The 13116-nt window shown below is 43.9% G+C and overlaps 2 protein-coding genes across 2 annotated transcripts in view; one reads left to right on the top strand and one right to left on the bottom strand.

Moving 5' to 3' along the window:
• The window catches only part of LOC147035351 (extracellular calcium-sensing receptor-like), a 35218-nt gene extending 34534 nt beyond the window's left edge, over positions 1–684 (top strand). Inside the window, exon 5 of the mRNA XM_085866976.1 lies at positions 655–684. Within this exon, the coding sequence (XP_085723102.1) occupies positions 655–684 (30 nt within the window). The remainder of the gene's footprint in view (positions 1–654) is intronic.
• A 9534-nt stretch (positions 685–10218) lies between these two features.
• LOC147035350 (general transcription factor II-I repeat domain-containing protein 2-like) lies at positions 10219–11877 on the bottom strand. The gene has a single exon (XM_085866736.1). The coding sequence runs from the start codon at positions 11875–11877 to the stop codon at positions 10219–10221; it is 1659 nt and encodes a 552-aa protein (XP_085722862.1).
• Between the last annotated feature and the right edge of the window lie 1239 nt (positions 11878–13116).

Here is a 13116-nt window from a genome sequence, read left to right as displayed (position 1 = left end):
CAACTGTGCTGTACTGAATAGAAGATGCTTAGCAGGCAGACACGATGCGGAGGAACAGTCGAGCCGGGCTGTGGTGCACAAGCGCGAGCGCGAGCGTACTCTGCCCGTGGCTCTCCTTTATTGCGTATTAGCACACTCACGAGCCGGACGACTCCAGCATTACTACAACGCCTCAGGCGGCGCGCACACCTTATATCCCTTGCAGACATGATGACCACTCCGACCACTCCCACACCACCACGCCCTTCCCCGCAGGCCCGCAGACTACACCACAGCAAGAAGAATCCCATGATGACAAAGAACAACGCAGAGAACGTGTCCGCAAATCTGTCAAACAATATCGTCTGCAACAAACACCAGAGGAGGCATTGTCACGGAATACAACTGAGAGAGACAGAATGCGTACACATTACGAAATGGAAACACCACAACAGACAGCCAAGCGCAGATTCTCAATGAGACAAAGAATGCAAAACTAAATTGAAGCTGAAACCCAAGAACAGACGGACAAACGCAGATCTTCAATGAGACAAAGAATGCAACATACGTATGAAGTACAAACTCCTGAACAGACAGATCAACGCAGAATCTCAAACAGAGAAACTACAAAGAGAAGGCGGCATTTAAAAACCTCTTTTGAACCTACTGTTGCAGAATGCGCTGAAAGTTTCAGAACCAAAATAAAAGAGGGACCGATTTATGCGTGCTGCTCCTGTCACCGCCTTATGTACAGGACATCTGTTGCACAAATTAACAGTGACAAGTATGTAGACAAAGCGCTCAAAAACATTGTGGAAGGCTCTCGAAATCTAGAAACTCACGGCAAATCGTGGATTTGCACCACCTGCAAATGCGCAATAAAGAAAGGTCAAGTTCCTACGCAATCATGGGCAAACGGATTGGCTCTTGATGATGTCCCTCCGGAGCTGAGTGATCTTCGGCCGTTTGAAGTAAGACTCATCAGCCAAAGGATTCCTTTTATGAAAATTGTCGCTCTTCCCAAGGGAGGCCAAAAGTCGATTCACGGGAGTGCCGTAAACGTGCCGTCAAAAATTGACACAGTCACTTCTCTGCTTCCGAGACTGCCACAGGACGCCGAGGTTGTCCCACTCAAACTAAAGCACAAACTTGCATACAAAGGCCACAACATGCAAGAATACATCAGACCAAAAAAACTGATGTTGGCTCTACAATGGCTAAAACAGAACAATCCGCTCTACAAAAATGTAACCATTTGTCAAGAATGGGAGCAAATATGGGAACAGGACAACGCAGATCTATGGGAAGCCATGCTTTTCAATGAAGAAACGACTATACACCATGTGCAATCCCCTACAACATCATCACTTGCCATTCCAAATACGTTTCAAGGCCTCAGGAGCTTAGCAAGATCTCGACATCTTGACATCGTGAATGTTCCATCAGATGGGAACTGTTTTTTTCACGCAGTTTCAGTCTCTTTACAAGATGCCGGCGTACAGTCAACAAGTGGATCAGAAATAAGGAATCAGCTTGTACAATTCTTCGAGAACTATGGAACTTCTAAAACCTTTGCCAGTTTCATTCCTGCGATAACTGACGGTCAAACTCCCATTCAACAGGAATCACCAAGTAGAAGATTCGCCAGATATGTTGCAGGACTTCGGTCCGGGGAAGGGGCTGATAACGTCGCGGTCCAGGCGGTGGCCGAAATGCTCAACATCAATATCCAAGTACTCAACACCATTACCCCAGACTGGATGCACGACATTCACCCGAGAGGCAGCAGAAGCGACAACACCATTACAATTGGCCTGATTGGAGAACAACATGATGTGGCTCTCCAAAACTCTACCACTAACAATGCTACAGAAGATGACATCTCGGCCGGAATCGAACAAGACCGAGAAGCTTCTGCTCACTCTGAGGATAGCACCACACTCAGAGGAATGCAGGTCGACACACTTCTCCAGGAAGACGGAAATGCGGACAAAACATATTGTGTTGCTCCAGCTGAGAATGAAAAGCCTTGCGCCTTTCTGCTGGATGAGTCTTTCGAGGAACTTGCAAATCCATCCAAATATCCATTTGGTCGCGGGGGACTTTCAACTGAAAGGCCAAAAAATATAACTCCGAGAAAGTACTTCAACCAAAGGCTACTGCATGTTGATGGATGATTTGCCAAGGATATTGACGATTTGCTTCCTGCTCAATACACGGTTGAATCCAAGCAAATTCGCGATGATTTGCAGATCTCGATGAGACAAACGCGAGGAATGACATTTCATGACCGACGAATCAATGCCGGATTTTTCAAAGCCTCTGAGAATGTACAAGCAATGATCCGTACAGACAACACTTTTAGATTCCTTAAGAATGTGCGTGGATCTCCTGCTTACTGGAAGACAATACTTCTTGATTTACTCGCAATGGTACGGCAGCTCGGCACACCCACTTGGTTCCTGACTCTCTCAGCCGCCGACATGCAATGGCCAGAAGTCATCCAGAGCATAGCAAGACAATATGGCACAATTCTGAGTGATGATGATTTCAACAACATGGCTTGGGAGGAGAGTGCAAATGGCTAAGAAATAACCTCGTCACAACAGCAAGACAGTATCAACACAGACTGGATTTATTCTTCAAGGAATTTATTGGATCGAAAAGCAATCCCATTGGAGAACTTCAAGATTTCATGTAACGTATAGAATTCCAGGCTCGCGCGTCTCCACACGCTCATACAATCCTTTGGATTAAGGACGCCCCAAAAATTGGCGTCAACACGGATGATGAAGTCTCGGAGTTTATTGATCGCTACCAGTCGTGTTCTATCCCACAAAATGATGGTGAACTGCGTGAACTTGTCACATCTCTACAAAGACACTCACACTCAGCCACTTGCAGAAGAGGGCAAAACTGTAGATTCCGATTTCCTCACCCACCAAGCCAAAAGACTGTCATTGCCAAGCCACAAGCTGAGGAGGATCCAGTCATTGCCAAGCCACAAGCTGAGGAGGATCCAGTCATTGCCAAGCCACAAGCTGAGGAGGATCCAGTCATTGCAGCAAGGCAGATCAGTGAAACGCAAGAAGTACTTCAGAAAGTTAAGCAGGCCCTCGAAAACCCGAGAATTCTCGGGACATCACACTGTCAAATTTGCTTCAAAAAGCCCACGTTGACGAACAGCAATATGAAGAAGCACTGACAGTAAGCAAGACGGGGAAAAAATCATCTTGAAACGTCAACCGGAGGACGCATGGGTTAATCAATACAACCCGGATATTCTTCGGACATGGAGAGCTAACATGGATCTCCAATTCATTATTGATCCATACTCATGTATCATGTATGTCACCAGCTACATGTTGAAAAGTGAAAGAGCCATGGGCGAACTGCTGAGGGCAGTCGTGGATGAATGTCGCGGAGAGGATGTCAAGGACAAACTTAGAAAAGTTGGCTCAGCCTTACTGCACAATAGGGAAGTCAGTGCTCAAGAAGCAGTATGCAGACTCCTTTCTCTGCCACTCAAAAAATCCACTCGAACGGTCGAAAAAGAAAAAAGAGTGGCTATGTTGAAACCTCGGGTGCAACTCATGGACATGGACAATGATTCTGAAGACATCTACTGCACATCTCTTCTTGACAGGTAAGAAGCTCGACCACATATTCTTGAGAACATGTCGCTGGCTGAGTTTCCGGCAAATTACACTACCACGCCACTGTTGATGAAGGACATGATCACCAGCCACAAGTCCTGTCCGATGATGATGATGATGATCAAGACGTCGATGACAATCCCAGTGCGGCCAACACCAAAATTCAGTTACAAAATGGTCTTGGACAAATGCGCAAATGACGTAAACCCTGTGTAATCAGATTCCACCAAGAGAAAGATGAGGGAGATGCTAAATACAGGAATCCGTTGATGCTATACCATCCTTGGCGAAACAAAGAGGCAGACCTCAAGGGAAATTGTGCATCATTCACAGAAAGGTACCAGCAAGTTCAAGCTGTCGTCCAAAACAACGTTCATAAATTCACACACAACGCCGGTGAAATCGAGCAAGCGTTCCAAGACCTTCACGAATACGGGCCTCCTTAACATGCTTGGGACGCCATGGCACCTAATGCACAACACGAACAGGCACAACAAGAAGACGAAGGCATTGTGAATGAACGCTTTGTTGAGCAAGCGGACATGGCAGAAAACCTTGATCTGGCTCCGGAAATGCGTCCAACGAATATCGAACTGCATGCGCGCTTCACCGCAGAACTTGGAAAGATCTTGATGACACCTGAGGAATATAGGAACATGATGAGGACCTTGAATGTAAAACAAATGGAAGTTATCAAAATGCATCGCAAGTGGTGCAAAGACATGATACTCGCTCTGAAGTCTGAGACACCACCACCAGTCTACAGGGTTTTCCTCAGTGGACCCGGTGGTGTCGGGAAAAGCCACATCATCAAGCTTGTGCACTAAGAGACAATGAATTTACTGAAACCATTGTCTGGGCACTTTGAGCCTGACGAGCTGCCCATTATTCTCACAGCATTCACAGGAACGGCTGCATTCGGTATCGAAGGAATGACACTACACTCGGCCTTTAGTTTTGCATGTGGTCCACGCAGTAAGAGAGAGTATATGCCCGCGAGCAGCGAGAAGCTTAACTCACTCAGATCACGCATCGGGAAGCTCAAACTTCTCATTATAGATGAGGTGTCAATGGTGGGAGCAGATCTCCTATATCATATCCATCGGCGACTTCAAGACATCACAGGCATATCAGATGCTAACTCGCGTTTTGGAGACGTCAGCATTCTTGCCATTGGAGATCTCTTTCAACTCCAAACCGTTGGCCAAGATCATGTATTTGGACTTCTCTCAGATTGTTACGCCAGGTTACACAGATTACTCTGGGAGGAAAATTTCACCATGATCCAGTTGACCGAAAGCATGAGACAAAAAGATGACAAGCGGTTTGTTGATTTGCTCATGAGGGTCAGAACAGCGTCCTGTAACGAGGAAGACATTAAACTACTCAGAAATCGAGTGATCACCACATCCGACCCCGACTATCCAGCTGATGCCTTACACGTCTTTAAGACGAACAAAGAAGTAGTCAACCACAACATGATGCATATCAAGAAATCAAGGTCTCCAATATATGAAATCAAGGCCATTGATAAAAAGAAGGACGTCAGGACTGGTCAACTTGATGTGATTATGTCCACAAAGCATCTGACACTGGAGGACTCAGACAAGTCGTTATGGTGATAAAAGGGGCACGAGTTATGATCACCGTCAACATTAACGTGTCTGACGGTTTGGCAAATGGCGTCTGTGGAACCGTCCTTGCAATAGAGACGACAGGAGATCAGGTGACTACCATTCTCGTCAGGTTTGACAGTCGGCAAGGTCGGCAAGTCGGCAAGGACGCAATTGCCCAGAGCCAGTACAAGCAACGCTATCCAGACGCGGTCCCGATCGTGAGACAGCAGGTTCAATTTTTTACTGGAAGGGCACGACACTCGGTGGAGGTGAAGCGATCTCAGTTCCCTCTCACACTTGCCTGGGGGTGCACTATTCACAAAGTTCAGGGGAAACCGCTTGAACAAATCGTTGTGACGATGCAAGGCTGAGGCAAATTTATGCCTGGCCAGGCATATGTTGCAATGAGCCGTGTCCAGTCAATTCAGGGACTTTTCTTTTGGGGATTTAATGTGAGTAGCATCCTCATTAATCCTGCTGTTCAGCAAGAAATGAACCGTCTCACCAACATTCTGAAAATTGATGCTCCAAGACCCCATTATCAAACAAACAGGTGTCTCAACATCAGTTTCCTTAATGTCAGATCCTATCTTCAGCACTTGGACGACATGAAGAAGGATCCAGTGATGCTAAAGATGGATGTTTTCTGTTTCGCCGAAACATTTCTGCATGATGGACTACAAATCGGACAATGTCAGATGCTGAAGAAATGCTTGCAGTGCTTCCGAGCTGAAAGGCCCATCGACCATGGTGTCAGCCGAGGTGGCATCATGATTATGGCACCGGAAAAAATGCATCCAGCAAGTTTAGACACTCTCAGATCTGGAACACAAAGGAGTATCCGTCTTTGTCCACAACAGGACAATTAATATCGTGACATTATACAGACCTCCATCACAGAGTCAAACGGCGTTCAAAGATAAAGTTAAACTTTTCCTCTTCTTCTTCTTGCGGCTGCTCCTGTTCGGGGTCGCCACAGCGGATCATTCGTATGATCCGCATAGTGATTTAGCACATGTTTTACGCCGGATGCCCTTCCTGACGCAACCCTGGTCGCCTCTTACGACACAGGGACATGGTACACCTATTTTAACTGGGGTATACACCGGCCCAGTACACTGGTACTCATTTCGCCGACCTCGGAAGGATGACAGGCTGAGTCAACCCCTGGTGTATTCATTCAGTGGCCCAACGGGGCTTGAACTCAGGATCTTTTGGATCCCAAGTCGCTGCCCTAACCACTGCGCCAACACCAGGCTCAAACTTAAACTTTTCCTGACGGCACTAAATACAGAACGAATGACGGTCATTCTGGGTGACTTCAATTTTGACCTGCTTGGTGCTCCGGAAAAGGATATCCTACAGCTGATGGCACAACACGGGTTCCACCAGTATGTGACCGAGCCAACGACAGACCAGAGATCTCTACTGGACCACGTATACGTCAACCAGCCAGTCGCCGTACACGTGGATGTCGTTGACACGTACTATTCAGACCACAACATGCTTTGTGTCTCCCTCGAAATATGATTTTTTTTGTTCCTCGCGCATTTGTGGCACATTCGCGATCACCGAAAATGTGTTGTTCCCATTTCAAATATTTCAACATAACGTTTCATGAGTCGATCTAACTAAATAACATGTATCTTTTGCCAACTTTTGTTAGTCTCTTATTATCTACTGTAATCTCATACATTTCCATATTTGTCTGTGTTCTATGTCATCACCATGTTCCGTCAAGTATAATAAATACAATATTGAACACGTAATAACTCAGTCGTTTGTTGTTTATCACCATTTCGCCCCTACCCCAACACTTCCTGGTGAAGTTTGGGTGTAAACTAGAATATATCTGTCTCTCAACTGTGTGTCTGTTGATGCAACAAGGGCCATAAGGGCCCTACCAAACTTGGTTACTAAGTAAAATACAACAAATTTTCATTAAGGAGACTTGGTATAGTTTGATATGCACATAGCTTCGCTCATGGTTTAGTAAAAGGAGTTTTACTTTCTTGTTTAATTAGACGCCAATTAAAATGACGTTTTTGTCCTCGCTCGGATTTGAAAACATGATCTACTTGATCCAGGTCGTGTCTGCGTGGTCAGTGACATTCGACCGAATCCGACCCTACATGCTACAGAGTTCGGCACTCGGGACAACGAATCACCTAAAATTGTCATAATCGTAATAGTTCTAATAACAAAATCCTTTCACAAAATCCGGATCATGGACTTTAAATTTGCGAAATTCCCGAGCAGATTTAGTGGAATTTTAGTTCCTCATTTCACTCTCATGCCATGTTCAAACTAGTGGCTGCGGCGAAGGTATGCGCTCTACGAGTGCCCATTCTAGTTTTATTGCAGTTATACTCTACCCGGTATGTGGGAACAAAATCAATGAACTGAAAGTTCTGTCACAATACTATATCGTAACGTATCCTTGCACAGTTTTAAGTGGGAATACGGAAATTCTGGAGCTTTCTTAGTGGGTGTACGGCGTATACCCGGGTATCACATAGACTACACCACGGGTTCTCATTGAGTGTTGTATACATGCAGGTGTGCTGCTTGAGATTCAGTGCTGTTGTTTTTTTGTTCACCTTATCCAGCTGTTTGCACCATCCAGTGTTGCCATTTGCATCAAAGGTGTGTATTGTGTGGGGATGTCCACAGTCTCCCAACTTAGACCACCCTCTCGGCTCTACACCTGCCATGCTTCCAGTGTCATATCACCCATGCTTCTCGTCGTTTGTTGGATGTCGTGTCTAGGACACAGGTCCCATCAAAGTCAAATTTGTGGCCAAATTGCAGGCAATGACATGCTGTAGCTGACTGTGTTACCTTTGCAAGCCTAATTACTCTATCATGTTCATCTCGCCTTTCTTTTAAATTTCTTCCAATTTCACCAAAGCACAATTGGTCACATTATCTGCATGAGGAAGAGGAAACGACTCCAGAATTATTACCAGTTGATATTGTGTCCTTTAGTTTTGAAATGACATTATGACATTTCAACCCTCATTTAACTCCAGTTACCCATCCATCACTGGTCCCTCTCCCCTTTAACTTCCAAAAAGTAACTCACAAACTCCTCAGTCCTCACGATCCTGCCATTTTTACCATTCACACCCCATAATTCCCAGAGAAAACTTCCCTCATCTGAAGGCCGAATCCACTCGTTTGTTCCTCCATCTCAAACCCCTCTCGTCATCCTTTAGCATCCCAACTCCCACTTCACGCCATCCCCTTCAAACCCCTTGTTCAGTCCACATCCAAAACCATCCTCCACCACCACCACCACATCAATCATGTCATGAAGAGTAATTATCTGATTAACTCAGTTGCCTCAGTACAATGACCCAAATTAATTACTCCCATTAACTCATTACCTGAAGGCTATAATATACAATGGATTCCTCAGCTGTAGAAATCATTGTGGAATTAAATAAGTTTATTTCTTTGATTAAATTATTTCCTGCAAAACTCCCCAATAAATCCGATCATTGACGCAGAGATCATGTGAGATAAACAACAGCTGCTCCCTGCTCAGAGGTTGGAGTTTTAAATAAACCCATTACACCAGTGACCCCAAAATATATATATGTTTTAATTGTGGTTTCATGTTTCTACCTTCCACCTTGGATTGATCCGATCAGGCAGAGTACTATTTACTATGCGTATTACACTGTGTGCTTTTATTTACTGTACTATATGCACTATATCACTAAACCCACTCACTAAAGGATGGTGGTGATGTGGATTTTTTTAAACCCACCTTGTTGTGATCGTTGTCCTCCTGAAGGATTCTAACTGGCCGATTGTGGAATCCTATTTGACTTCAGACAGAGTTTAACGTTTGTCCGATTTGATTATAAAATCCTACAAAAACCCTATCGACACTGATAAAACTGATGTCCACACAAGTCCTTCCTTGTGAAACAACTTATTTCCTAATTATACACCATACACTTCTCACCCGTGTACAATGAACTTAAGAATCCCCATTTGATTGCAATATTATTTGGTTCTATTTCATTTATTCTTACTTTAGTTAACAGTTAGACCAACCCAATTCAATTCACTTCTACATTACATCAGAGAGTTTTATTCTAACTTGGTACTTGGTCAGTTCCAAGGAGTACAAGCCACTGAGAAACTATACTTCCCCACGTGCTTGCACTCAGAACAATGTGCCTTTCAAAACATTTTATACTTCCATGAGAGAGAGGTTGGGGGATATTCACCCAGACTGCAGACGTGTCCTTTAGACAAAAAGCCACTTCGTACATTTTCTACGCAAAGGTTCATTTATCAGCTCGGTCACTCTGCTCCAGAACAACACATTTCTTATCATTTAGGGCAAAAGTCTTTTGGCCAGAAATGACAGCCAAATCAACTTGCAGCATAAAAGTTACATTTCTGAAACTCCATTTGTTACAATTTAAAATCCATTAATATAAATTTTTCCCCCACAGTGGTAAGGGGTATGCTGAATTACTTATGTTATATAATTATCCAAAAGCTGAAGTACAAGTCTTACTGCAACGATTTTAAAACTATTGATTAAACTTGATACTTACTAACAATATTATACAATAATTGTAATCATACATAATGCTCAACATGTTATTGTTGCTGCCCATTCGATAACAGTTCGACGATTTAACGCAAAGTGCTTTCACACATAATCAACAAGATACCATGTTTCAAAGTGCAGTAAAAATAAAATTCTCCAGCAAGTAAATACATTTATTTAAAGTACAGAAATATGTAATGATATAACTTTTTTTTAAAAGATTCGAAAGCATATACTGGAGCTATGCCAAAATGTATGTAAATCACAATCACAATAAGGTATCATTTAAAATAGGGGTGGGGAACCTTTTTCCTGTCAAGGGCCATTTCGATTTTTAGAACATCCTTCGAGGGCCATGCAAAATTATTGAACACACATATATCGGACTCACCTAATGCGATGGCTGGAACTGTTTCTCTTTGGCGAGGCATTTGGTGTCAGGTGGTAGTGATGATGATGCTACTCGTAGCTGGTTTTGCAGGCTTGGGTCAGTCAGTCTTGAGCGGAACCGAGTCTTTGCAAGAGTCAGTTTTGAAAAGAACTGCTCACAGCTGTAGGTCGTCCCAACCAGTGATGCAAACTTCAGTGCACGTCTCCTCAGAATGGGAAAATCCTCAGCACGTACATACAGTTTGTACAACTCGAGCAAAGGGAGGTTGTTGTACCGAGCTTTGAGCTCGTCATTGCTTTGCAGCTCAATGATTTCGTGTTGTAGGTTGTCAGGCACATCAGCTGGTTCCACATGAAACGTCGTGGCGAATATGTTCAGTTCCCTTTGTTTACTTTTCTTGTCCTGGAACCTCTCTCCAAATGTCTGGAGGGGGTTTGCACACTCAGCAGCATATTCAGATGTCACAGCAGGGTTTTGTTGCAGAGTGGGAAAGTGGACAGTGTTTCCCCTTTCCAGTTGCACTTGCCACAGCTTTAGTTTAGCTTCAAATGATTTCACATTTGATTGCAGAGAGCTGAGAATCTGGTTGGGACCTTGGAGCTTGACGTTCAGCTCTGACAGGTACTTGGTAATGTCCACCATGAAGCCCAAATCACACAGCCACTTGCTATCACTGAGTTCCATGACAGGTTTCCCCTTCATCTCCATGAACTGTTTCACTTCTTCTCTCAGTGAGTAAAACCGTGTGAGCATATTTCCGCGACTCAGCCACCGCACCTCACAGTGGCAAACCAGATCTCCGTGCTCTGACTCTAGTTCACTCAGTAGCTCCTTGAACTGGCGGCTGTTCAGCCCTCTGCTTTTGATGATGTTTATGGTGGAAACGACAGTTGTCATCACATTTTTGAGCTTCGGGGACTGTGCACACAGATTCTCTTGGTGTATGATACAGTGGCATACAACTAACTCACTTGGATCGAGACTGAGACGACTCATTTCTTTTTTGATCAATACAGTCAATCCCTTTTGCGCGCCAACCATGGCTGGGGCTCCATCCATGGCCAGGCCACTTAACTTGTCAAACTGCAGTTCGAATTTGTTCATAGCCAAAACAACTTGCTCAAACAAATCCTCACCTTTGGTAGTGCCGTGCATGGCTAGCAAAGACAGCAACTCCTCGCTCGTATCAAACTCAGCTGTAATCCCCCGCACAAAAATGGCTAGTTGGGCGGTGTTTGTTATGTCCATTGTCTCATCGCAGGCCAGAGAGAAAAACTGGAAATCTCTTACGGTGTCCAGTGTTTTCTGAGTATCTTGTGCCATTTCAGTAATCCGATCTGAGACAGTTCTTCGAGACAAACTGACACTTTGGAACAATTTTACTTTGTCCGGTGCGAGCAGCTTCGCAGCGGCAACAAGGCACTCCTTCACAAATTCTCCTTCTGAATGCGGCATCAGCTTCTTAGCGATTAGCTCACTCACCACAAAACTAGCGTGCGTATTGTTGTCTCGGTCAGATTGTGGTCTTATGAAGACTGCTTGTTGAGCACCAAAACTCTGCCGAAGAGCGTTAACTTTATCCAAGCGCATTTGTCCTTTAAACTCGTCCAGTTTAGCATGTTTCGAGCTGTAATGACATTCGAGGTTGGACCTTTTCATCACCGAGAGCGCTTCCCGACAAACTAGGCAGACTGGCTTGCCTTTTACTTCCACAAAGAAATAATCGTTTGCCCATTTCTCTTGGAAAGTGCGACATTCCGCATCTTCCTTTCTTTTTTGTTAGTCGCCATGTTTGCATAGTCTGAATGAAATGATGACATGAGATTACGCAATCACACATTACGGTACGCACGTGCTGCATTCACTGGCCCTGAACGTGAAATAGACAGATGACAGCTGTCCGTTTAATTTATTTTTTTAGGAAAAAATAATCGGTCTGGAGTTTTTTTTGTGTTGTATTTTTGAGGTTGCTTTTGTTTTTTTTAGCGAATGAAGTGAGCTTCATACTTAACGTGTGCACATGAGAGAATAGGAAACAACAACAACACAATACCATGGCAATTTGGAATCCGTGTGGTTGGCTATGACCCTTTTGCTTTTGTTTTTTTGTTGCTTCTGGTTATTTTTTGTTTCCGGTTTTTGTCATGGAGAATGATGCATGCCGGGAGATAAAGGCATCGTCGGAGACATGAAAGATCCAAATAATATCAGACATGGTGTATATTTCCTCCACTGATTTTAATAAAGATATCTCCCACATCATCAAAAAATAATTTTTAATCGTGATTTACGTTATTTGATCGCTGATCCCAAATCCAGGCCGAAGTAACCGGAAATTGCGTATACAGTTGTGAACAAGTTATAGGTAAAGTCAGAAGCGAATGTAAGAAGAATACTACGTTCGCTTGAAGTATTTTTTGTTAAGATGAGATCCTATTCTCGGCGGTGTAGTTGTCGTTGTGAAGCTAATGTTGAGGAATTTTTTTTCAGATGAGATCCTGTTCTAGGTGGTGTAGTTGTTGTTGTGAAGGTAATGTTCACTTAATATTTATTTTTTCATAGCAAAAGACTGTTTAATTTGATATATTTAAGAAGTGAATGGAAGAAGAATTCTACGTTCGCTTCTCGGCTTTGCCTATTCCATATTATGAATTTCCTCGCGGGCCGGATCAAACGGTCTCGCGAGCCGTATACAGCCCGGAGGCCGGAGGTTCTCCACCCCTGATTTAAAACCATCCCTACATCTTTCTTAGAATAATGATTGTCTGTCCATCCCATGCATCCATTTGCAATGATAATGTTTATTAATTGTTTCCCTGTATTACTTTGACCAGTGAAACATCAAACCACAAATACTCCACACATGCATACACACGAGAAAGGGGGTGTAAAAAATAA

This window comes from Eptatretus burgeri, chromosome 1 (assembly GCF_056783735.1).
Source record: "Eptatretus burgeri isolate ZD-2024b chromosome 1, Ebu_testis_v1, whole genome shotgun sequence".
Lineage (NCBI taxonomy): Eukaryota > Metazoa > Chordata > Myxini > Myxiniformes > Myxinidae > Eptatretus > Eptatretus burgeri.
This window is presented reverse-complemented; position numbering and strand designations above follow the sequence as displayed.

Excerpts from the sequence above, each read along its gene's own strand:
- LOC147035350 (XM_085866736.1), bottom strand. The coding sequence starts at position 11,877 with ATGAAAAGGTCCAACCTCGAATGTCATTACAGCTCGAAACATGCTAAA.